The 25,230-nt window shown below is 53.5% G+C and overlaps 6 protein-coding genes across 6 annotated transcripts; 4 read left to right on the top strand and 2 right to left on the bottom strand.

Annotated features, from left to right (window-relative positions):
- Positions 1-17: 17 nt before the first annotated feature.
- On the top strand, positions 18-303 carry PG985_012173 (uncharacterized protein; the record flags this gene model as incomplete). Its single annotated transcript, XM_066831940.1, has 2 exons — positions 18-122; positions 208-303. The coding sequence occupies 2 exons, from the start codon at positions 18-20 to the stop codon at positions 301-303; spliced, it is 201 nt and encodes a 66-aa protein (XP_066679990.1).
- A 621-nt stretch (positions 304-924) lies between these two features.
- PG985_012172 (P-loop containing nucleoside triphosphate hydrolase protein) lies at positions 925-2,055 on the bottom strand (the record flags this gene model as incomplete). The annotated part of the gene is made up of 4 exons (XM_066831939.1): positions 925-1,213; positions 1,312-1,616; positions 1,717-1,915; positions 1,976-2,055. 4 exons carry the CDS (start codon positions 2,053-2,055, stop codon positions 925-927), a joined length of 873 nt encoding a protein of 290 aa, XP_066679989.1.
- Positions 2,056-3,311: 1,256 nt separating this feature from the next.
- PG985_012171 (P-loop containing nucleoside triphosphate hydrolase protein) lies at positions 3,312-4,460 on the top strand (the record flags this gene model as incomplete). The annotated part of the gene is made up of 1 exon (XM_066831938.1): positions 3,312-4,460. One exon carries the CDS (start codon positions 3,312-3,314, stop codon positions 4,458-4,460), a length of 1,149 nt encoding a protein of 382 aa, XP_066679988.1.
- Positions 4,461-5,162: 702 nt separating this feature from the next.
- Positions 5,163-6,837, top strand: PG985_012170 (Acyl-coenzyme A thioesterase 8; the record flags this gene model as incomplete). The annotated part of the gene is made up of 5 exons (XM_066831937.1): positions 5,163-5,267; positions 5,326-5,412; positions 5,674-6,320; positions 6,564-6,714; positions 6,790-6,837. 5 exons carry the CDS (start codon positions 5,163-5,165, stop codon positions 6,835-6,837), a joined length of 1,038 nt encoding a protein of 345 aa, XP_066679987.1.
- Positions 6,838-13,544: 6,707 nt separating this feature from the next.
- PG985_012169 (uncharacterized protein) lies at positions 13,545-14,756 on the top strand (the record flags this gene model as incomplete). Its single annotated transcript, XM_066831936.1, has 2 exons — positions 13,545-13,906; positions 13,994-14,756. 2 exons carry the CDS (start codon positions 13,545-13,547, stop codon positions 14,754-14,756), a joined length of 1,125 nt encoding a protein of 374 aa, XP_066679986.1.
- Positions 14,757-20,024: 5,268 nt separating this feature from the next.
- On the bottom strand, positions 20,025-24,211 carry PG985_012168 (uncharacterized protein; the record flags this gene model as incomplete). The annotated part of the gene is made up of 3 exons (XM_066831935.1): positions 20,025-21,221; positions 21,277-23,911; positions 24,192-24,211. 3 exons carry the CDS (start codon positions 24,209-24,211, stop codon positions 20,025-20,027), a joined length of 3,852 nt encoding a protein of 1,283 aa, XP_066679985.1.
- Positions 24,212-25,230: the final 1,019 nt, after the last annotated feature.

Genomic DNA, 25,230 nt, shown 5'->3' with positions numbered 1-25,230 from the left:
ACCTGCCGTCCCCTCCGATGAAGAAAGCGCCTAAAAAGCCGGCGGGGCCAGTACGGGGCATCCTCCGGGCTCCAAAGAAGGGCAAGCCGGGCCGGGCCGCTGCGGTTCAGCCGCCGCCGCGCGTATGTTGACTCGTCATCATCCCCACTGCCAAAGCAACGAATGGCCGAGTTTTGGCTAACTGATGAAATCAAAGCCCGGCTATAGGGGCTCGTGGCAGCAGCAGCAGCAAGCACCGACGGCACCGGCGAGCAGAGCGCTTTGGAAATATGCCGAGAACCAGCGTCGGCGGCGGTGGCATGATTCCGACGCCGATGCCGGTGAGCCCGCCATGAGCAGTCCGATGCCACCGCCTTCTAGAAGTGACCCGGGACGGAACAATATGTACAGTGGTGGCGCGTTGTACTATTACTGGGGCGACGGTCCGAATCAGTATTCCGCTCGCCCTCCCGCGACGGCAGCGGAATCCTCGGAAGGCCCTGGGTATCAAGGATATAATCGTGCCTCTATGGACCGTGGTCACAACAGGAGGAGCCGAGCAGATGACGGGGCCAGAGTTGACCAGGGTTCGCGAGGCTATGGGGACCGGGGACCGGACGGGGCAGAGATAAGGGGCAGCCGGCATAGGATTGGGGGCGGAAAGAGGGGTTATGAGAAGAAGTGGCACTCTGACTGATGATCGGTAGTTTGGGAGGTAGACAAGTCTGGCATGTATCTTAGGTGTTGCGAAGGTGTAAAGTAGTATTTCCTTGTCTTACTAAAATGCCCAGTTGATATACTGCGACAAGAGTCACCAGGCTCAAGGTGATCACAACAGTTTGCATTTGAACTCTGCGAGACAGGCACACAGGCCCGTTCTCATACAAGGTAGGTATCCAAGGTATCCTAGACAAGGTGTTCCTTTCCATTAAAAACGAACCTACATTAGGTCGTTTTCTTCATAAAGAGCGGACCATATTTCACCAGGGCCCAAGCCCCCAGACCAATCAGCGGGACCACCACGGCAGAGACGCCCATGATGGCTTTGTTAATCCCAGGGGCCATAAACGCGCCCATGATCTGCTTGAATTCTCCGCGGTCGTTTCCGCGGGGGTACGGCTCGCCGGGGACCTCGCGGCCCAAGAACGGGCAGATGGAGTCCCAGTCGAGGCCCTCCTCTAGCTTGATGACGTGTATTTTGCCGGGAGGTGCTGCAGCCTTGGCCTTGGCGATGCTACGGTTACGGAATTAGCATACCACAACTCCCTCATGCATTGTGGTGACACACACACTCTCTTGGCAGATGGGAGCGGATAAATAATAGTCACTTACTACTTGACGTAATGTCTCCGCAGCGTGTCTTGTGCGCCCGGGTCATTCGGCCCCTTGCCCTCAGCCATCGACTCGTACATGAGAGTAGCGAGGCTGAAGAATTCATCGTTGAAGGCGTCGAAGTGGCGCGACAGACCAAGAGGCCCCGGCTGGTCCAAGGCGGTGAGGAGCTCGGCGGGCCCGCTGGTCACGGATCGGACCCAGGAGTCGGGGCCGCGCTCCGTCAGGAGAAACCGGACGTCCGGCTCGTCGCCGTAGGCTTGATAGATAGCATCCAGGAGAAAGGAGGGGATTTCTATGATGACCTATGGACGAGGTAAGCCACCGACGGAGGCACAAGAGAGGGAGAAAGAAGACTATCTATAGCAAGAACGGTTCACGTCTGCGCGCTCGGGAAGAACTCACATCGTAGCCGGCGAACCACTTGTCAAACTCGGATCTCCTATAGGGCTTAGTCTCGGAGGAGGCATAGGCTGGGTGGGTGCTCTTAATGGCTTCCTGGAAGATTTTGGTGTGCGACACGCCGTGTTCGCAGACCTCGTTCATGTGGTACGGGCGGTAGCCGAGCATCTTGAACGCTTTATATAGTCCGAAGGTGCCCGTCCTGGTAGTTGCGCGGTGGCGTGAGTTAGAATGACCCTCCGTATGCAAATCGATATCTTACCGAGGAGCGCTCATCACGAAGAGCTTGGGGGGCTGCTCCTTGGCAGCCGGCTCGGGCAACTGGTCAATAAGACGAGGCATTTCTGATGTTCTCTGCTTGTAGAAGTATTTCGAATGACAATATTGCTTGGGGGTTGACGGGCCGACGTGTTTGTAGCTGGAAGCAGTCCTGCTATGGAGCGACAATACTCGATGGTAAACCAGTGCTTTCCTGCTGGTAGCTGTAAGATGTACAAGTCGTCCGTCCAGCTTCCAAACAAAAGCGCCATTGCAGCGTTTTAAACCATGGAGCTCATTACATTCGCATCAAATGACCCCCCGTCACGCAATTGTAGTTCTTGTAACTTTTTCCAGGGGGCTGGTCACTTTAAGGGGCACAGCACATGGCGTATAAACGGAACCGCCACGGTTGGTCGTGGTAATGTCGAAGCGGAGTATGAACCCCCCTTTCCAGCAAGTGCTGACAGCAAGATTTCTTTACCAAGCAAGGGAGGGTCGCCCGTCACCTTTCCAGGCACCAGGCTTGACATCAGAATGCGAGCCATGGTACCGACGTGAACCAGTCCATCATGTTGTGATAGAACAAGGTGGTGGCAACATAGCCCGAGCATGCTGTTGGCAATTGGTTGCAACATCAGCACTAGCGTAGGAGATGCTCTCAGTCTGTCCGTGTGGGATGCATCGTTGGCAAAGGCAACAGGGTTGAAATCCTCCGCAAGGGGGTGACTGTCTGGTCCTTGCCACGGAGAGATCATCCGAGACTAGTCGCACTCGCCTGCTGCTGGGAACTGACAGCGTGGATGTTATTGCCTAGCCTCCATTGCTGCTGACACTGACCTAACTCGAGTCCCCTACAAAAGCCTCGATTGTTTCCCCTACAGCACTGAGAACGTGGGCCAAACGATCCATTGGCCTCCAGATAAGAGTCGAATTGTTCCGAATGCTACGTGGTCAAGGAAAGGAAAAGAGTGTCCGGATGATGACCATAAGTAACGGGTGACGTAGAGCATGTAACTGAATACTCCGTACCTGGCTTCGTCTAAGGCAGAGCGATGATAGGAAGCGGTCCCGTCTTAGTGGTTAGCGGGGTTGCTACGGGTATTACTGGGTACCTGCAAACTAGATCCCTTATCTTATCAATGAATCCTTGTCCTATGTACTGAAAGTGATGATAATTTCTTGGTTGCGTCAAGAGAAATGTTATCCGCAGCGGTACTTAGCATCAGGTCTTTTTGTGGATGAAGAAGCCATTTACAATGCAAGGCTATACGATCAGCCATGAACATCGCACCGTCTGCTACATATCACAGTAAACCTCCCTGAGCCGCAGAGCCGCCATGGCTGCTCAAATTAAGACGGCGGTCGCATCCGTGGCTAACGGCTTTGTTCCCCGCGCCACTTTCGACGTCTCGTCCTCCATCGTGCGATCCTACTTCTTGGGCCACCACCAAGGCGCCCTGAACTCCATGCGCAAGATCCTGTCCAACATCGGCTTGGTCATCGAATGCCGCGACAGTCGGGTCCCCTTGACGTCCACGAACCCCTTGCTCGAACAGTCGCTCGCCGGGCGCGATCGCATCATCGTCTACACCAAGAGTAGCCTCACCTTCTTCTCGAACAAGTCGCGGCTCAAGCAGAAGCAGAAACACCTGCTGCAGAAATGGCACGCCGAGCGCAGCGGCCGCACCTTCGATGCCGACGAGGTGACCGCTAGCAACACGCACGTCGTCTTCACCGATGAGACCCAGCCGAAGTCGATACAGTCGCTGCTGGACGCCATGAAGGATCGTGCCAGGTCCGCAGACACCCTGACGGGACTGCGCGCCCTGGTCGTGGGCATGCCTAACGCGGGCAAGTCCTCGCTGCTCAACTCGATGCGACAGGTTGGCATGAACAAGGCCAGGGCGGCGAGGACGGGCGCTCAGCCAGGCGTCACGAGGAAACTGTCCACGCCCGTCCGCGTGATCGCGGAAGACATGGAGGGGGGCATTGACCAGGGTGTCTTCGTCGTCGACACCCCGGGTGTCTTCGTGCCCTACGTGGGCGAGGTCGACGCGATGCTGAAGCTCAGCCTCGTCGGCTGCGTCAAGGACAGCGTCGTGCCGTGGGAGATCCTGGCCGACTACCTGCTGTTCCACATGAACCTGCGGGACCCGGGCCTCTACGGAGAGTTCTGCCCGCCCACCAACAGCGCGGCCGACTTCTTAGACGCCGTCGCGACGCGTACGGGCAAGCTCGAGAAGGGCGGCGCGCCCTCTCGGGACTTCGCAGCGACTTGGATCGTGCAGCAGTTCCGTAAGGGCAACCTGGGGAAGTTCTGTCTGGACGAGATCGACGACGAGAGCCTGCAGAGTTGGTCCAGAAAGGGACAGGCTGGCGGTGGTGGAGACGAGAGGATCAGTATGAACCAGGCGCGGAAACGTGAGAAAGAGGCGCGCAAGGTCAGAGGTCTCGCTAAGAAGGCGGCACGAGACGGCGGAGCATGAACTATGTACTACTTAGAGACCGTGTTGCATTGTTGATGCCTGTATATTTCCCATTTCAGACCAAAATTGTGTATATTAAAGATAAAACAAAAACAGACATATAATACATACAAACAGCAGACGCATCCAGTGTGTAACAATCGCGAAGTCACCAAATACACATGGCCTTTGTTGTTTTTAGCATATGCGCATGCACCCCAATTGACAATTCTCATGTGCTTGGGCCGGAGTGCTGAAACGGCGATTGGCGATTTGGACAGGGATGCCGCGCCCGATCGAACCTCGGCAAAATCTCACGCCTAACGGATCGGCTGTCGCCCGACCGTCATCTCATGGACGGATAGAAGTTTAGAAACATGTATTCAACTTTGTCAATAAACAGTCACTCCTTGGGATCTCTTTAACCATCTCGGCTTATTCTCGCTAGACATAGAATTACCCGTACATACACATTGTAATCTTGCTCCATTTCATCATCGGCCGTGCTCGATTGTCAGGCCATCTCAGCGCATAACTAGAGGCCTAGCGCGGCGCGTTCAGCTCACGTCTCCCAGTGTCAAATCATCCAAAGAGGCGATTGACTGTCCCTCTTAAAACAGTCAGGCAACAGATAAATACCCAATATCTCCAGGGACCTAGCGACGGTTGAAAAGCCTACCCTGTTTGAAGTAGCAGCTACTTGTTGGCATTTGTGCAGCCACCATGACGGAACACCGTCCCACGCTCGTCAAGCCACCGCCGCTGGACTCAACCAAGGCGCAGATCGAGAATGCTCTGGAACTAACGGATTTGAGTGTCATCGGCCCAGTACGCAGCTATCCAGCACTTCTTATTGTCATTTCCACGAGCACTAACGTGCACACAGGACATCTTCACAAATACCCGTGAGCTGTGGCATCCGCCCGGGGCCCGTGGTATATATGGCGGTGCCGTTATAGCGCAGACGCTCGCAGTAAGTATAACGCATGATTCTTAAGTGCTGCACAAAACGTCGGGAGGAAGAAGAAGAAGCATGGCCGAAGGAACTCTCATGGCCGTCGGCAAGATTCCCGCGCTTCCTAGCCAAAGATGAAATCATCGACGCGCCGGAAACCTTTATCGGCCCATGGCAGACACCTGACAGCTGGAGACGGCATCAGGCAGATCAGGGGGCGAGGTTCTACCTTGCATTGCAATTACTACTTCAGACTAACCCACCCTCGTGTCCCTCTAGGCAGCACAGCGTACGGTGCCCGCTGACTTCGTAGTGCACTCCTACCACTGCTACTTCGTCCTGGCCGGCGACAGCTCGACGCCGATCCTGTACCACGTGGAGCGCGTGCGCGAGGGGCGGTCCTTCTGCACGCGGACGGTGCAGGCCCGCCAGCGGGGGCAGGCCATCTTCACCGTGACCATGTCCTTCACCAAGACGGGCAGCGGCGGGGCCGAGCAGGTGCGGCACGCGGCCGCGATGCCCGAGGGCGTGACGGCGCCGCCCGACGACTACGACGAGGAGTTTGGCGGCTCCGGCGGCGCGGGCAACAGCCCCTTCCAGACCTACCGCATCGAGGTGACGGACCGGAACGGCCCCGCCGAGCGCAAGAAGACGCGTCACTGGGTCCGGGCCCGCGGGCGCATCAGCGAGGCGGGCGGCCACCAGGCCCACCTCAGCGCCCTCGCCTACGTGAGCGACAGCCACTTCATCGGCACCGTCGGCCGCATCCACCGTCTCTGGCGGTTCCCCTTCCCCTACGAGGACCTCGGCAAGGTCCCCGAGCACGTCCGGAACCGCACCGTCGCCCTCAACGAGTGGGAGGGCCAGGGCCCGATTGAGGAGATGGAGGGGCAACCGTCCATCGGGATGATGGTGTCGCTAGACCAGTGAGTAGCAGACCCTCGCGTCATTTACATGCACCCCCTCCCCATCTCCTGTTCATTGCGCAGTCATGTTCCCGTCATTACACGGCATACATCGGCTGGTGCAGGAGAGTGTTTGCTCTGCATACCAGAGGTATTCATTGTTGTGGTCGTTCATGCGTCCATCGACAGACAGAGGCCTGAGAAGCAGTGTTAGATTTCACATATAAGAGACGCATGCTAATAAGTCCATTCCTGAATCTGCAGCACGATATACTTCCACAACCCCAAGAAGGTCCGCGCCGACGAGTGGATGTTCACGGAGATGGAGAGTCCTTGGTCCGGCGACGGACGCGGCGTGGTTATCCAGCGTCTCTTCAGCAAGGACGGCACATTACTGGCGACGTGCTTTCAGGAGGTGAGTTCATTCCCACGGCGCACCCATTCACGCATTACACTACGGAAATCCTGACAAAATTTCCGGTTTCTATAGGGTGTCGTACGAATCAAACAGAAGGAAGATGCCAAAGCCAAGCTCTAGAGACAGAGTATGACAGTTTTCCCTTTCTTGTTTCAGAACTTACCATTGCGCAAGACGATTACCGGTTTGGTATTGAGACTAGATAGATGATCGGTTGCTCCTTATCTGGTTTGACGCAAGTCTGTATCCCAGGCAAAATCAACGCTCGCGGAACCCACCCAAGGGCATCAAGAGTTGCTTGCGCGCATTTTTTTTTCTTTCTCTTGTATCACCAAGTAGCATAATAGCATCATAGACGTCACACCCCGGCCCCCTTTGCAGGCATACGAAAGCTTAGGCGCGCGTCAACACCGCATACCACGTGCATATCCACGAAGCACAAAACTCTGATCCAAGGAAATGGGTGTGGTCTCACGGGGCTACGTGTGCGTATGCAGCCAGTGACGTTGTTTGGCGGTGATCATTGGCCAGGGTCTGCGGAAGTTGCTCCGGCGCGGAAGTGCACAGCTGGCGCTGGGGCCCACATCAATGAATGGCAAGTCACGATCCTATCTTTCGAGGTCACTCAAGTATACTCATGAGGTGATACAGCAGATAGTACCTGACGGGGACTTCTTGGCCCTCTCGCTCTGTGAGCAGGGTCGGATCTCTGATATCTGATTCATGCACGCTCTGTGCCAGGGTCTGGTATGGGGCAATGTCGTCGCGGAGAGGCTGCTGTACGTAATCGTATGCAGAACTGCCAACTTCATAGCAACGCCGGGGAGGGATATGAACTGTTGAGGTCTTGTCCAACAGAAAAAGCAAACGAACAAGGGTGATAACGAAAAAATCGTAACAAGGAGCGAGACATGAACTCTATGTTTTGGGGGCATATACGTCAGGCTGGAGACGATATATCATAAACCCTGAGTAATGTCCGGCGATTTTGCTGGTTGATCTTGGATGGGAAACAAGTTGGTAATGCAGATCTGCCGATCCCGGAGTGGTGACCGACAACTGCGATGCTGTCATTGAGGCCGGCAGCCGGCTGTTGTGACGAGGGCCAGGGAAGGCTTCAAACAGTTGCCGTGACTGCGAGTCAGTCACCAGCATAAAGGCGGAAAACCAGCCTCGGGCATATCATGGTCGTCCGGCATTGGAGCTGGCACCATCCTTCCTTCAGCCTTGTTTCCTTCCATACCTGCCAAGGCGGGTAGACCCTCTCTAGTGGATGAATGTTTTGTCTTCCTCTAGAGTGCCTGATTGTACTGTCGCGACGCGACAGCGCATCGACGCTTCTTTTGCATGAAAAAGCGTCACGCTGGAGGGCGCAGGGGTATGACGAGGCTGTACGCATGTAAGTGTACACACTTGCAGGTCCCTTTCCCCCCCCCCTCTGCTCGAGCTTTGTCCTTGGTTGTTTCAAGGGGAGAGATGATTGCCGGTCACAGGGCTGGCTGTTCCTTAAGTGTGCCTGTCTGCCTGGGCGGGTTCAATAAAGGAAGCTCCGTACTAGGGGAACCCTAGCTTTTTGGGGGTCTTTGCCTATGCGTGGAGGAGAGTCTGCCCCGAGTACTGTTTGTCTGTCAATGTCCAGCATGACCCGACTCCTCAATTTGTGACTGTGACGTGTAAGTGCGAAGAAGTAGTCGTAGATCCCGAGACAGAAATAGCCTTTTGGTAGGAGCTTGCTGAATTCCAGGCCCAGGTCTGATGTCGGGACGGTACCTAGTCCTTGAAGCTAAAAAGTGCAGTGTGGGCGCGAGGACGTGATACCATTTGTCTGGTACCTAGTAGCGCTCTTGTATCGACCAGTACTCTCCAGATTTTATGCACCCCGCTATGCACCAGTTGTGCACTGTCTGCACAGCACGAGTGCGGTCCGGCCGTGATTTACGCCGGAATCATGAGCGCGCGAAAAGACGAAGCCAGGAAAGCCAGGATGATGACGGTTCTATCTAGACCGGCTAGGCTGTCCAGAGTCTAGTTTGATCGTCTAGACCTCCCAAAAGCACACCCAAGCCATGCGGATCGGTGGTGGTATGTAAGCATGTGCAACCCGAACGGCGTTTAGCAGCCAGCCAAACCCCGAAATACGTCCTTCTGTCCCGTGGGCACATTGTAAGCAAGGGGACCCGGAGATTCGGAGAGCGTCCTGAAAATACAACACCAAGCGTTCCCCATATCGAACCGCAACAAGGGATCAGATTAATATTGGTTGGCATGGCATGACTCCCCTGCAGGGGCTTGACGCATGGTGGTGAGGCTTTTTCTGTCCTCTCACTGTCCTTTCTCGATACTCCCCTTCCCTTATTTTCCCATTTGCCCATGTGTTCATGCCATGCATCCCCTTAAGATCCCCGAAAAGATCTTAAGGGTTTCAAAGGGGGGGTCCTGCTAGAGACAGGCGCCTTTTGTCGGGGCGATCTTCGGGACGCGAGATTAAGCCGGGCCCGACCACGACGCTTGGTATGCGCTATCTGGTTTTCTGGCACTGAACTGCCTGCGCTATGCCCAATTCTCCCTTGCCCAATCCCGCCACCCGCTTTGCGTGACCGTCCACATCTCCGAACTGATCTCTTGTCGCCGACTCTTCGAGTCATAATGATGCTGCATCGTCGCGGCTCTCTGCACGGAGTTCGCGCCGTTGTTGTCCAGATTAGGTCTAACCCCCGTGCTATATCTATGTATGACGGGCATACGGATCGCATACCGGGAATGGCGACGATTGATGATAGCACAGATGATCATTGGCGCGTGTGCACAGTATAGTCCCCCCGAGAGCCCTGATCTCTTTTTCAACTTTGCGACGCCTATGGAAACCCTTACAATACAGGGCTGAAGGTTCAAGAATGTACAGGGCCTACCCTCGTCAGTGCGCACGCCAACGTGGGAAGCAGATGAGTGAATTAAAGCGCGCTGCTGCCCTTTAGCTAGGGCGCATCAGAATGCACCAGCTGGGGGTCCCCTGGGCTGAGTGCTACTACCTACTCCAACTGCTAGCTGTCCATCTCGAACTGCATGTCGTATAGTCATACGAATGTATTGTTACTGTCCGAAAGTTTGCCGCGCCGGTCCCGATATGCAGTCTCATATCATGCTCCGACAACCGAATGTGCTCCGGAGCTGGCGTTAACCAAGAAAGGCTATCCTGATATTTCCCAGCAGCTCGTAGAAGCCGAAGATATTGTGGGCTTCTCGCTCATCTCGCTCTTATAGTAGGTTAGGTATGTAGGTAAATGTGACCCTGGCGACCTGTTCAGACAGTAGTTCGGACTCTTGCTTCTAGAAGACCCCATCGAAGAAAATCGTGGCTTCTGTAACCCATCGGCCGATCGATTCGAGGACAGACCCACCAAGTCTCGCCTGCCGAGGTTTGCTACTGTAGGTACTCCGTAGGTGAAATGCAGTGCTAAAAATGAGGATCAAACCACTTCTGAAAAGAAAGAGTCACCTAACTCGTGATGGAGTTTCCCTATACGGCAGCAATTGCCGTTGCAACATGGTCTTGCGCGTTTACAGCAAGCGAGGCGCGAAGTTTCGCTTGTATTGCTTCTCGAATCTATCTCTGTAGCGTTCACGAAAACGGCTTGAGGTGACGATGATATCATGGCCTGTCAAGCTGCCAAGAAACTGATGACTATCATTTCTTATTTGTTAATTTTGCTTCTTGGCTACCCCTGCTGCCACGCCCTGCGGTGATTCCTGTCAAGTGGAACTCTGAATGCTGAGTTGGTCGAGGCAATAATCCATTGGGCGTGGTAAAACAACCTAGCAGTACGGACGACAAGGACATGGGACGAAAGCCTCGAGTTGTTGTCAAGACGATAGCGGCCAGCTAGAAGTGAATAGGGCTTGGCTGTTTGGGCTTGGTTTGTCATGCACCTGGCGACTAGAAGAAAGTTCTGTTCTAATGATAACTACCGTGAAATGATGCACGGAACGGCTTCCGCTCTTCTAGTCGGGGCTAGCCCAGCTCACCCCCACCACCGTGGTTGGGTAACTACTGCAGTAAACTTGGGTCCGTTGGGCAAGAGGTGAGAGGAGCCAACTCTATTGACAAATAGTCTCGATGCCGAGGAACTATGCCTGGCTCCTGGGAAAACACTCGACGGTCAAGGACAAGGCGCAGTGTACGAGCAGAAGTACGAGGGGTCGGGTTCGGGAAAATGGGGTGAGTATTCGTTCAGGTCACCCACCACCCAGCCAATTCTCGAAACTGGTCACAAACCTGATTGGCTTGACTCGTACGAGCATCAATCGAGGCCAATGATCTGAAGGCTCTAGACTGTTGCACTCCTGCACTGCTCGAGGGAAGACATCGCTATCTACCTCCGTACCTAATGTATGGTACCTTTCTTGGATGGTGGGGTTTGGGTCCTTTTTCTCTTTTGCATACCACATCCATCCATTGACATGTACAACCTCCCACCCTCTTCAGGGGCATGCACCCAATTCCAATTCTAGAGGGAGAAGATGTTACCCGGTCATGATTCACTACAATATGATTGATCTGGCTGCCCTACCTCTTATAGATTGGCATCACCAAAAGGAAGAGCTAGTCCTGCCGAGACGCCTGTGCTATCCATAAGGCATAGCTAGTGGTAGATGAAGATTTGTAATGCTGTGCGGCCGCACAATTGCAGGCGTAAGTAACCGTCACGAAACCATTTCCACCACCGCTGGACTCTGTTCACCCACTCACAACCCCACTTGTCCCAATTCAATTCAATTGCATATTTTAGACTATTCTTGTTGGGTACCTCCTCCTCTCCTCTTCCTTGACAGTTTGACTGTCAAGTTGACAGCATGTGGGATGGGATTTTATGTACGCCCGTACTGTAGCAATGTTCCTCCGGTCTTACCAAAGTTTGCATCGGTGGAGCGAGAGAAGAACGCTTGCCTCCGACCATTGTACATCATGTCGTCACTGAAGCTCCCTTCTCTGATAGGCAATGGAATTACGGCACAATGTAATCCCTGACGAGTAAGAGTCGGAAGGATAACTGCCCGCCCTCTTGCCTGGGCAATTGGGCTATTCTATGCCATGGAGTTAAGTTTTGTGTTCTCCGTCTACCACTCCCTGGGGCATTCAGTCCACCCCTACCATTCCAAGCCTGCTGACTGCGAGATCAACCAATCAGGCGCATGACATGCATTGAATGGATCTTTGGCCGCTGCTCACATCGGTGTTTGGAGTCGACCGATACCCGTTCACCGATTGTACAGCGCAGCGCGAGCTGTTCCACGGCTACTACCACTGGTTGCGACCACCTATTGATTCCTGATGGGATTCGTTGTTTCGGACTCTTAAGCTGGCACCTATTTTCCTCCTGGCCCCTGCTCCCTGCAAGCAAGGCTTACCTACGACAGGGATCTGCTGCGTCCTGCACAGTAGTGCTAGATCCTCCAAATGGAGATCATGGCAGGTCTCTGTTTGTACCTGCGACGTACTCTTGCATATCTCGACTGGAGAGCTACATAAAACATTAAATCACATCCGGGCCAGGGGTGCCACGACGATGCCCGCAAACGGTCGGCCGTCGATACTCGTCCTCGCCCGCGACTGCTACCCTATACAGGTATACCCAAGGACCCAAGGCCATGCCCTACAGACATACATGCCTGCCTACATACATACATACGTACTCACGGGTATGCATCATCATGGATGGCATTGGCATCAACAAAGCCACACTAGACACGTTGACATGTGCCGAATATAAGATGATGGAAACGCCATGACAGAAAACACATCCTCCCAACTGTCCTGCCGGCATCTGTAGCCTATTACTCCTAGACTCTGTCACTCAACCGCTCCACCAAACCTTCCCAGGCCCTCTCCTATCTCTTATTTCGTCACTGTAGCCCAAGGACGACCCTTATAATCACATCTGCATACCTACTCGCATACTATCTCATCTGCTTGGCGCCAAACATCCGCACCGGGACCAGTTCGTGATCAACCCTTCTTGGTGACTGCCAGACGAAGATCCCACAGTACAGAGTGTACATGCAGCAAGTTTGACATATTGGCACAAGTTCCCAACAAGGATCAGTTGCCAAAACAGGCTCCGTATTCCAGAGTCGGAGTGGGTTGCTTTTTTTTCCCCTTCGACATTTCATGTACCTCCAGGCTCGCTCTCGGAGACTTAAGAGCGAACATCCTACCGTCAGCGTTTAAAAAGATTCGACCCGCGCCTCGGACATAACCAACCCATTCGAGTCGGTTCTGAAGCTACTTCGCAGAAACCCACCCACACCCACGACTCTCTTACACCACATACAAGCTCCTCACATCCTCGTTATTCCCATTTGTATCCATTCTGGGTATCTGATGGTCAGCCAGTCCCCATCCCTGGTCTACTACCTAGGTACTTGAAGAGAGAGGATTCGGGGTTTTCGAGCGCACCGCATCACCTAATCGTCACGTATTAGCCTGGTTGCGCCTGCTGGGTCTATTATTAATCCAACTATTCGATATTTCATATTCCACCGGGGCTCTTTTCTACACAGACGTCTGGGTTACTTATCAACCAGCTACCTGCCCTGCCCCTTCTTTCTGGTCTTTCTCAACCTTTTCTTCCTCTTCGCTTATTTAGCCTTTCCGTCTATCTAATAAGTGTTATTGTTCTGTCACTCCTATAGCTTTGGGACTTGACCATACATATCCATATACCTCCCCGGACCGGCTCAGACGCACCTGCGCACTTACACGCCCCCCAAAAATCTACCCCGCCAAGACTTTCACGATTTAAAAGTCCACCCAGTTAGGATCGCCGAAAATGGAAAGAGGGATGCCAACGCCTCCAATGGAGGACAGCAGTTTGAAGATCTCCACTAGCTCCGGCTCTAGCAGTGCACGAAGGCATACCACCAGCTCCAAAGTCACCAAGCCGGCGCACCGCAGCGCGAAACGCTCAAACACCCACGCCACCCAGTCGCCCGTCCACGACCACTCACCCCTTTCGCCGCACAGCGGCTCCGGCATGGACCGACACAAGCGGGTATGGAAGGCTTGCGAACGCTGTCGAATGAAGAAGACCAAGTGCGACGGCGAGTTCCCTTGTAAGAGGTGCAAGGACGACGGCTTGGTATGCACAGCCGGAACACGCAAGAAGACGGAATACAAGCAATTACCTAGGGGGTGAGTCTTATACACTAGACGCAGGTGCATTGGCATCTGAAGTATACAAGACGGAGACGTGGACAATTACTAACAAGTTCCCATCAGCTACGCCGAGGTATTAGAGAACACTCAGTTCGCACTGATTGCAACCGTACACAAGTTGTACGCCATGGTCCGGAGTAGTCAGCAATGGGATTTGGGCGAGCCCGAGTTCAATGACAGAGGCCAACCTGTCATACATGATATTGCGACGAAGCTCGGATGCATCCGCCCCAATGCGGATGCGGATTTACCACCCCATTCAGTCTTTCCCGAGGATGAAGCAGGCCTGGCCAAGTTGGCTGCCGAGTTAGAAGTCCAGCAAAAGGAAAGGGAATCGCAGGCAGCAGTCGAGGTCAAGTCCGAGGCGGGCTCAACGGGCAACCGCACCGACCGGGCCAGCTCCTCTGAATTGGACCACTCCGATTTCGAACAGGACTACCGCAAGGTCTTGATGAACGGTCGCAACAACGTCCAAACGCTTTCTCCGCAAAGTTTTACATCTTACAACGACTTCGACCCGAATACCGTGCCTACTACGGATTTCGACCCCGCGGCCGCCATGTTCCCTGTGCAATCACCTACTGGACCTACCTCGTACCCGTCGTGGAGCATGACGCGACCTGGCTCGATGGAGATGCCACCGCCGCAATATATACAAAATATGGACGTCGACATGGCCGAGATGATGCTCAACCAAGGCCTGGTGGAATCGGAGTTTGGCACCATCAAGCCCCATATGCTTTCGTGTCCCAACCCTGAAGTTATGCTCGGAGTCGGAGATCCGATGATATACTCGGGTTACAATATGGAGTCACTTCGGTCTTGATTCTAGACGGGAATTTTTCGGATGGCAATTATAGATACGGTTACGGGTTACGTCACTTTACGTCTTTGGTCACATGGGGTTTCTTGGAAGGCAATGGGCGTTTACAGGATACGGATCACACTTCAACACACAACACACACAACACACACGTACGGCTTGAGGTCACCCAGCTACTCTCTAGTAAAGGGAGGTTTGTGAGGCAAAAGGGCCAATAGATTTCAGCCGGATTGACGAAATGTTCAATGCGTCTCCGAATTTACTGCATTTACGATACTGCTGGGCCTTCAAAAACGGAGTGTAGTGCATTTAGCATTAGGCGCTGGCGGAACCATCGATGCCCTCTTTCGGCATTTTTTACATAGCAGACGCGATAGGTGTCGCATGTTGTACAGCAATGACTCAATGAGACCCTGAATTCAAGAACCATCAACCGTCACAAAACAAACTCGGCCCCCTTGATCCTTGACCCTTGACCACTGCTAGCTCTGAAGGTCGGATGAACCACCCCTGGGAAGGATTGCATCTGGCGTCTTCTGGGCGTGCTTACTCAATCATTCCAAAATAAAAAAGTACCTCCAAAGGACCTCGCTTATCTCCAGCTTCTGTCTCTGCTGAGATTGCGCAAAATACATCCTGCGAAGCGGTGTATAAGTGAGATCAGAAATCTTGACTCTAAGCCACACGCACGCTTCTTCGCACTCGGGCGAGCATCATTCTTCAATACCATCATCTCATCTTAGGAATCTCGCCTCATCTCTTGTCGACCGTCTGACGGGATGGACGTGTAATACGGGAGAGAGGTACGCCGCGAGTGTTATGCGATTCGGCGACAGATGAGCCAATGAGAGAGATTGGGATTTTGACTTGGCATCATCCCCAGGGGCAATGACCTGCCTTCGAGAAGATCTTGGCAGGCTTGGGTGCCACGCTTTCACCATTCCTGGTTTCTGATGCGAGACTTTGGACAATACCATGCCATGCCATGCCATACTCCTTCCCCTTCCTTCGAGCCACCTTTACCCCTCCCCTCTTACCCCAGCTGCCTACTACTACTGTACCGGTATGCATGCTGTTACGTATGTACATAAGATGGGACCGCCCATCCCATTTCATGCCACACGGGTACACTAGTGGACCGGAAACAGCAGGGCTGACATGCGCGGGTGTGCTGACTGTGGGCGCTCCATCCCACACGCGGGAAGTGGCTTTGGACGACTTGGTGCCCGTCGGGTCGCTTGCTGCGCTGCTGGCATGACGAGCGAGAAACCCCGCTCGGGGTTATATAAGAGTGCGGGTATGCTCCAAGGTACTACTTATTTCCGCCGCCATATTGGTATGTAGTGGTAGGCATCTACCACTAAGAAAAGATAACGCAGGTCACACTCAGGTCAGTACAGTAGGTTACAGTATGTGGTCATAGAAGATGGAGAGGCAAAAGAGAGTTTGGGTAATTGGCAAATCACACCGCCCGAACGAACAATGAGGTAGGGGTAGCTACGCAGCTCTGGCCATGCTCAATCTGGATGAGGCATTATTCTTGGCATTAGTATTGGGCCGTTCTGTCGATCCGAGGGGCTGGGCATGGCTGGGCTCGAAGTCTGACTGGCATGTACAGTAAAGGGCGGGGGATGGGGGATGGGGGGTTGTCGGAGACCGACACGGATATAAACTATGCGAACGAGGAAATGCCCCGATAACCCGACTAAATCAACAGTAATGCACAAAAATATGTACAACCAAGACCTACGAGATGAGATGGCTTATGCCTTCTCAGCTTCCCTGCCCAGCCACGACACGGATGAACCTTAGGTGTCGAGGGGTCCCACGTAAGGACGTAAGGGCGTAAGGGCAGGCAGGGTATGTATGTAGCTACATGCCGTGTAGTTTTGTTGGCGCGCTCGCCCCTTTGTGTCCCGCCCGTTCGGACTCGGGTTTGGGATCCGTCCCCGCGCAGCCGCCCCAGATCATTGGCACTCGAATTCTGTACTACTCGAAATACGATAGCCACGACGAGGCTGTACCATATATCTCGTGAATCCAAAAAACAAAAACAAAAAAAAAAAAACCTCCGAAATGAGTTGATCGCGAATCATGGACCATTAGTGTTGTGTCTCGCGAGTAGATGGCGTAGATGACAACAGCTAACAAGAGCCCATATCCCCTCGTAACTTTTGGTCGGAAGCGGTTCGCATACAGTAGTAGCCCGCCCACCCCCGGCCGCAACGCCGATCTTCAAGGGTTCCTTGCTGCAACTCGTGACAACGCAGTAACGCGGGTAATCAAAGGCGCGAGCCGAGCTAATGGAAACGGTTGGAGTATTTGCATTATTATTACCTGCACTAGGAAATCGGATGGACGACCATCCATCTTTTGTGCTATCTGTCACACACACACACACACACACACACACACACACACACCACCCCCGTAATCATAAGGAAAGGGGGGCGCGGGTAATCCTACTTTGCATGGCTGCACGGTCAGCAATGCTTTCTGTCCTGATTCGATCGTCATTTAATATATACATCCTTTGCCCGTGGCGGAAAGGCAACACGTTTTCGATCGAGCGAGACATCTATCTGCAGTGGATTTTGGGGAGAGGGAATAGTTGCCCTTCCTTGCATTGCTTACTCGCAGGTTAAGCAGGCTCCTGGCCATAGCAACAGCAAGCACAGCAGTATGTAGCGTTCGTTATACGGCCGTGGATCATCAGCAAAGTGGCAATATCTTCCTCATGCTCAAATCTACAATTCCTGGTATATCGCGAGTTTCATGGTTGTTCTAGGGTAGGCACGGACAAGTAAGACTTCTTAAGTCCGGTCCACGATGTGTTGATGACCGGCGTATCTGCACACTTACCTCATATCACGCACACAGTAGTAGGAGGAATAGAAGGAGGATCGGCTCGTAGATAAGAGCGATCTTACAAGCCTCGCGATTCACAGCCTTTCAACGATATGATACAGATACATGCGCGAATGCCAGGTCAAGTCCCTATCTGCTGCATTTTATTCCAATTCATTGCCTAGAGTCTACGAAGCGCGAGACGGATAGAAGTAAGCGTGGTAAGCAGACTTGCATAACGCGGACGGGATTCGGGCTGGGAGGGTCATCTCCAACCCCGTTCCCCGTCCCCCGTTCACAGCCCCCAAACCAAGAACCACCCGAGCCATTGGCATTTGGCATTTGGCATTTAACCTGCTAAAACCGTATGTAACGCGGTCATAAACGCGGTGCCTAATTGATTACTCGATCAATACCAAGACGCATCCAAGAAAGACTGCGCCTCTGTCTAACCAGGTACTAGCAGTTCGTTACCTGGGCTTGGCAGCTTACATTGCTCCTTTCGGCAACGTTCTTGTCTCTAACAAGAGAGGGAGGTGGGCCCGAGTAAATACCCCCCGAGTACGACTTGGGCGCGCTGACAAATTTGAACTTGCACGCACTCGGTGCCGACTCACTCTAGTTGCCAGCAGCTTCAACTTTCCACTTAACTCCGGAGGAACAGAAGAATAAAAAGCAGGCAAGGAGAGACGCGGGGAAATTGATCCTCCCTCGTGGTGGCTGACTTTTTAATTCCTCCGGAAGGAACATTCTTTTCTGTTATTAATTTCACTTGTATACAGCACGTTGTTGGTCCGTCCCTTATCCAGATGACCAATCACCCGTGTAAGCGAGGAACCGGCATTACATAATATGAAACCCTTCTCGTCTTTTGAGTTCCATTTGCTGCTGGGTCAACGCCCTTGAATACGGCGTACCAGCATAACGTGGCCGAGATACATGCTGCTGGGATGAGGGGATTATGCAGAGTAAGAAGCACCGATGTAGTGTCATCATCCTGGGCGAAGCCGGCGGACGGGCAAGTAAACCAAATACGTCCGCCGCCGCGACAACTAGCCCTTGTTTTCTTAAAACGGGTTGGGCGAAAAACGAAAATGCAATTTCTGAAAACGTGGTTTGGGACTCAAGAAAGGATTAAAATCTAATATCCAACTTATGCATTGTACTTGCCACTTACATCGGACATTTTAACGTTGCGCAGATCATCCTTCCGCCTTTTCTCGCTTGCGTGCATGTGTGTGTGCTTTACGTATAATTCCGGGAAGGAAAACCCTGCCCCTGGATAAATCCGTACCTGTCTAGAAGGGAGCAGCACGGCCGGATTCTATCAAACCCCGAGTCGTTGGGTCGACGCGGCTGTGACACCGAACCCCTGTCTGCCATGACAGCTCGGGGTAGGGTAGGTAGGTACTTTGTCTTGGGAAGTAGAGGTATTGTATGTTGTGAGTAGATGCAAGTAGTTATGCAAGCCACGGTATTTTCCAGGTAGTAAATCGGATCCGAAAACCACGACCCTTCTTTTACAGCATCATAACATATACTTACATAAGACAGAAGCCTTTTTGACTAAGTGAGTGATTCCTTCTGCATACCTTACCCAGTCACTCAGGGCCCCGGTCTCGCTTTCTGACCATCTTCGTAATCCGAGCCCAAATTTATGTATAGCGGCTCCCCCCTTGACCCCCACATAGACGATCGGAAACCCAAGCCCTCAAGTTGCGTGTCCCCCCAAAAGCCTCACTATGCCCTCCGATCGTACACGGGCTCGGCTAGCAAGAGAAATCCGCGTGCCGAGTCGGCCAAGGGGCCAACTGTCTCCCCGCAAGATGACAAAGATGACGACGCCGCAGAAAAACGGAACAGAGAAAACAAAGAGAAGAAACCTCGGCGGGTGAGATCAGTTTTTGTTTGCATAACTTTGGGGAAAAGCAAGGGAGGAACTTCTCGCGACCTCGTAGGTACATTTGTTAGGAATTTGCCAAGAGAAAGATGCATCGTAAAGTAAGGGTCCCCTCAACCGCGGCTGTACCGTCGATCATCCCCGACTGACCGTGGCCCATAGCCTTGGGTGTCATTTGTCATAATACGACACCTCAAGCACCAACCCTATTTGATGCTACCATGTTTACGATGCCAATGGGCATCATGAGATTTGGGAGGAAACCAACCACCAACACCAACATGTGCTTTTTACTTGCAAGAGGGGTCCAGAGGGGTAGATGGTTAACAAAGAATGTCTCTTGGTATAGGATATATACACGAGCCTCATACTAAACCCGTCCCGTCAACACTCTTCCAATAATATGACCCAGCGGGTCTATGTGCACTTAGGTTTTCTTTTCCCCTTTCCTGGCCTTCCCGGCCTTCCTTCCGTCCTGACTTGGGGCACATAAGCCCCGGTAGCCTCCCAGTCCCATCCGCCCATTATGACTCTTCCGGCTGCTCGACGAACAGAGGCTCCAGCTTGTCCCAGGCATGCTCGTCCCCTTCTCCGAACTTTTCTCTCTGCTGCCAATACTCGCCGTTGAACTTCCAGTAGGACTCGCCCGTAATCTCACACGTGGCCTGGCTGAACCAGGGCGAGCTGTACCCTTCGCCGCGCTCCTCGCGGGCCTTCCTGCGCCGACGCTGCTCGTCCTCGAGGCGCTCCTTTTCTGTGGCGGCAATGTCGTACTCGCCATCCTCCATGGCCCTTTGGTCTGGTCGGTAACGCGAGTCCGTCTTTGCAATGTATTTCTTCAAGTTGTCGTCCAGATGATTGAAGGTCAGCACGAAAGGAGTGAGGTTGAAGGGGATGCCCTGTGGCCGTTCGTTGGCTTGCCAGACGAGGAAGGCTTTACTAGTGTCGGTAATGCTTCCGCGGATCGCGGCTCCACCATCGGCCGGCTCTTCGACAGTCGCCTCAAAGCCAGGCGTGTAGCGAGCGTAAATCTTGGAGTTCCAGTGTCCGCCGATACTGACGCGCACCCGGCCGTCGGGGCCCACGATCTTGCCAGCAACTTGGTATGCGCTTGACGCCTTCCATCCACGTTGCTTGAAGTCAAGATGGCACACCTCGCCCGTTGTCCAGTTCTTGATTTCCACAGGACCGTAGTTGTCGACGGTGGGACTACCCGTAATGATACCAACGACAGCAGAGTTGGGCTTCTTCCAAGAGTAGTAGTCCGCTTTGCCACCCGATTTCGGTTGCATTTTGACGAACCACGTGCCCAGATGGTTGATGTCGAAAGACTTTCCGTAGAACTTGGACTTGACGTTGGACTCGCCCCAGTAGCTCCAGTTTGCAGATTCGGCGTGTACGGCTCCAATCGGAGGATGATGGCTGATCTGCTCGGTGAAGAATCTGTAGCCCTTGTCCGGCCGTACGTATTCGAAAGTCTCGGCCAAGAGAGGGTTGAAAGGCTTCGCAACTCTGCCAATAGTGGAGGCGAACTCGCTGGCGGCGAACGCGGCAACGTACAGCAGTCGCTCAACCGAGTCTGTGCGCTCTGCTGCGAGGTCCAGGAGTTCGGCATACTCCATGTCCTCGGCAGCTCTGTAGAGCATGGACGTAGGTTCGTTGAAAGTAACAGGGAGCGTCATCTTCGTCATGTCCTTGCCAATCATTGACTTGAGAATACCCTGTAATGCGCGTTAGTCGGTCACTCTAAACTGCGGAATCGTATCCAGAACGTACCCATAGAGAAATCTTCGGTCTGTTGTCTGCATCGATCTTGAGACGTTTTCGTATGCCGTTCTCATAACCCTTGTAGGAGCTGCTAATGTCCAGCGCTCCAGAAACAACAACCTCGTGCTGGCTGTCGAGCTGCGAAATCTCCGAGGCTGGCATTGGCTCGACATCGACTTCCCCAGCGTCTACCGCATCGAAGAACTCCTCCTGTTCTGACTCCGAGTCATCGGAGATGTCCACGACTTGCGACAGAGCGGTCGGTCGTCTGAGCATCGGCGGTGCCTTGAGAGGCGCGGCAGCCGTGGTGGGCGGGACCAGCTCAGTAGCCTTCGCGGGCTCAGCGGGCTCAGCAGGCTCAGCAGGCTCGCCCTCCTCGGTAGTTGCCGTCTTTTCAGGTACCGGGACCACAATGCTGTGACTGCTGACAGGGCGGCTGTTATTATTGCTGCCTTCCATCACTTCACGCAAAGCCCTCTTCGTCATCTTGTGCTTCATCTCAGCTTTCCCAACCCGCTCCTCAAGCTCCTCCTGTTCTTTTGCGACCTTGGCCATGCTTTCCTCCCACATTTGACGCATCTCGATTTCCTGATCTACGCGATACTGCCAATGGGCGTCACGGTCTTTTGAAATCCTCAACAGGTCGCCCATAAGGCCTTTAAGGCTCTTGATGGCCGCATCGTACGCCATGAGAGCTTGCGAAGCTTTGGGATCACCAATTGCCATGTCTGGATTGCGAGTGGCCTCTGCAAGCAATGCGGAGCTGACCTGGGCAAGAGTATCAAGCTGTAATTTGGCTGATTGGGCGGTGATGTTGAATGCATCTTTACTCGCGGTAGGCCTCTCACCGCCGCCACTCGATTCCTCTTCATCGTCATCGTCGTACTCGCCTGGGAGAGCGTGCGTGCCCCCGTTGCTTGGAGCCTTGGACATGTCATCCCCTGCAGCGTCGGCGAACTCGTCTTCTAAGCTGCCCGTGGTGCTCGCCCTAGATAGCCCGACACGTGAGGTAGAGGCCTTGGCGGCCGATGGCATGCGGGACAGCTGGACACTGCTTCTATCGGCGACGCTGGGAGACTCGCTTATAGCGGGTTCTAAGATCGAGGGGTCCGCTGATCTGGTGGTTGTGAGTTGATCCTTGGCCTGGCGGAGGAATTCGTCCTTCTGGGCCTTCTGCTTGACCTCCTCCTTCGCCTGGTCCTTCATCCACTGTATGGCGTTGTTTAAGGCCCAGAACCATCGTTTCGCCTCCACCTCGTGGTTGGCTTTTAGTGTGTATTTGACGGAAGACTTGCCGATGATCTCGAATTTGGTCTTCTCATCGGGGCTCATGTGGAGTTTTGCGATCCGCATGCTGATGGCGCCGCGGCATGCGTTTTCCGCATCGTCTTGGTGCTTGTAGTAGCTCAGAACGCCGTTCTCGAGCACGAACCAACGCAACTGGTAGCCTTTTCGGTAGTTTGTCCACTTCTTGAGGTATCCTTTCATGGTGGGATCTCGGCTGCCCAGTGAGTCAGAAGCAGCGGGAGCGGCTCCTCCTTGCGAGGCGACATGGCCCAGAACGGCTTTTTCCTGGATGCCGCGCTGGGCAGCCACCGCTGCAGGAGATTTCTTCAGCATGGCCCGCGTTACGTCATCTTTGGTGACATCCTGGGGAAGCTTGCCCTTGCGATCCCGCTGGAAGGGATCGGCACCGTGGAGCAACAGGGCCTGGATGAGCTTCACGTCCTTGTTACGGGCGGCCTCATGAAGAAGAGTGCCTCCGGCCTGCACAACCAACGGATCGGAGGGAAGTTCGATGCTATTGATATCCAAGATTGTTTTTACGCGGGGCTCCTCCAAAACCTCGCCCAGGGTATCATATGCCCCGCTCTTCACCAAATCTTGAACCTGCTTGACCTTGTCCTGCACGAAAAGTGTCCTGGAGAGTTGGAGCATCTGGAAGATGTCGGGGTTGCGGGCCACGTCGAGCGGCAGTTTGCCCTGGTTGTTTGCGATGGCGTCGTTGATGTCTTTTTGTTCCAAAAGTAGGCGTACCACACTCGCGCGGCCCTGGGTTGCAGCGATGTGCAAGGGTAGGTTTCCGTCCTTATCCCGAGCGTTGATATCAATCACACCGGCGCCATCCGAAAGGACATACTCGATGACGTCGCCCTCGGCGCATTGTATGGCGAGATGCAGCACGGTTGTATCCTCCAGAGGCCCTACGCTTGCAGCGCCCAGAGAGGAGATGCTGGCTCGATTCGCATTCTCGGAGGTTTCGCGGATGGCCTTGGAGATGGCAGCAGTATTGCCACTTCGGAGGGCCTCGACTATACGGAATTTGCGTACAGATTGTTCGATGGTTGATGTGCGATCGCCGGCCGCCATACTCATGCGATTGGGGGCCACTGAAGCGCTCGGAGCAGCCTGTTGCTGCGGCTGGGACGGCACTCGGGCGAGGGACATCTTGGACGAGTGGCCCTTGATTGAGGGGCTAGGGCCCATGGGCGACTGGGCGGTGGTTGGACGGGACGCGAGTCCAGAAGCGAAGTTGGAAGAGGCGTCCTCGGAGGCGTTTTCGTCGTCGCCTACTGCTGAGCGGCTGTCTTTGTCTTTGCGACGCAGCAGGTTCAGGGCGGAGGAGCGCGAGCGCTTATGTTGACTGTTTACCACGTATGCATGAATTAGCTCTGGGGCTCTCTTGGCAAGGGCCGCAAGGCACTCCGCCCGATATTTGAGTTATTCTGGGTCGCCATAAGTCTAACAAGTACAGTAGACTTAGACTCGACAGATACATAGGCGTGAACCCAGACGATGGCAACGCCCAAAACGCCGCCCAGAGATCAGAAGACACAGCATGATAAGGTTTTGAAATCTGACGTGCGTTGCGCAGGTAGATTTGACAAGACGGGCCGGAGCGAGGCAATTGAATATGTACTCACCTATCCCCGGCATCAGACATGGTCTGGAATGGGGTGTGTACAAGACACGACAACAACAATAACAACAACAGCGGAGGGTTCAAGTCTAAAAAATAATGTTGAGAGCGAGGGAGATGACGGCGAAAGCCATGGAGTAGGTTAGAAAAAGGATGAGGACCGTTGCTGGCTTGCCTTGCCTATTGTCTTTGAATCGTGCTATGTCGGTCCAGGTGCCCGCCCTCCTTAGTGGTGGAGTAAAAGGGCCAGGTCGATATATGAGGATCGATGGAAAGCGGGAGGGCTGCTGGCTGCCCCTCTACGTCATGGCACGGACCAAGCGAGCTGTCGCTGCGGTCCTTATTGGCTCAAGTTGGTTGGCGGCAGGAAGATAAAGAGAACGAAATTAATAGTTCCCCGTTGGACTACGTGCATTTGCAGAGTCGCCGTCTTGGTATGTTGTGCGACAAACAAACACTTGATCAATTTCTGTCATTCAATCGAATTCGTTCCCAGACTGTCGTCATACTTTGCAAGTTCTGGTAATACAGGTGTAGATAGATGAGTGTGTATCCTTATCAACGATATTAGGTATATTTCAGTCACTTTTAACGTTGCGTCCTGGCTCTCAGCTCCAGCCCTCAGCCCAGAATGCGACTACGAGTCATGCAAATCCGTTGCATCGGGTGTACGCATGACGGCATCCACGGCCCCCGTACTTTTTTCCCAGCTAAGGTAGGTAGCGTCTGTACATTGGTGATAGCCCTGATACATAGAGAGACAGTGAACAGTGATTTCTATCATTTGATTACTTGCACCATTATGGAACCTGACATCATTAGTCTGACCACCACCAATGTTCTACGTACTGCTACTGCGCCATCATCATCCCGATTTTTGTAAAGGCTTCGCAGCCTCCTTAGAAACCATTTTGAAACCCGAATCCTCGGTTAGGTAGAGTTCGTAGGAGTTTCACGATAGATTCAGCTAGGTATTCAGCTATCAAGCTGCTGACAACTTCCTGTCTCTCCTTGCTAATGCGTCTCATAGAAACAACACCTCT

The sequence above is a fragment of the Apiospora marii genome (assembly GCF_038362585.1).
Source record: "Apiospora marii strain CBS 49790 chromosome Unknown utg000009l_segment0_segment0, whole genome shotgun sequence".
Lineage (NCBI taxonomy): Eukaryota > Fungi > Ascomycota > Sordariomycetes > Amphisphaeriales > Apiosporaceae > Apiospora > Apiospora marii.
Note: the sequence above shows the minus strand (reverse complement) of the source record. Positions and strands in the feature narration are given on the sequence as shown.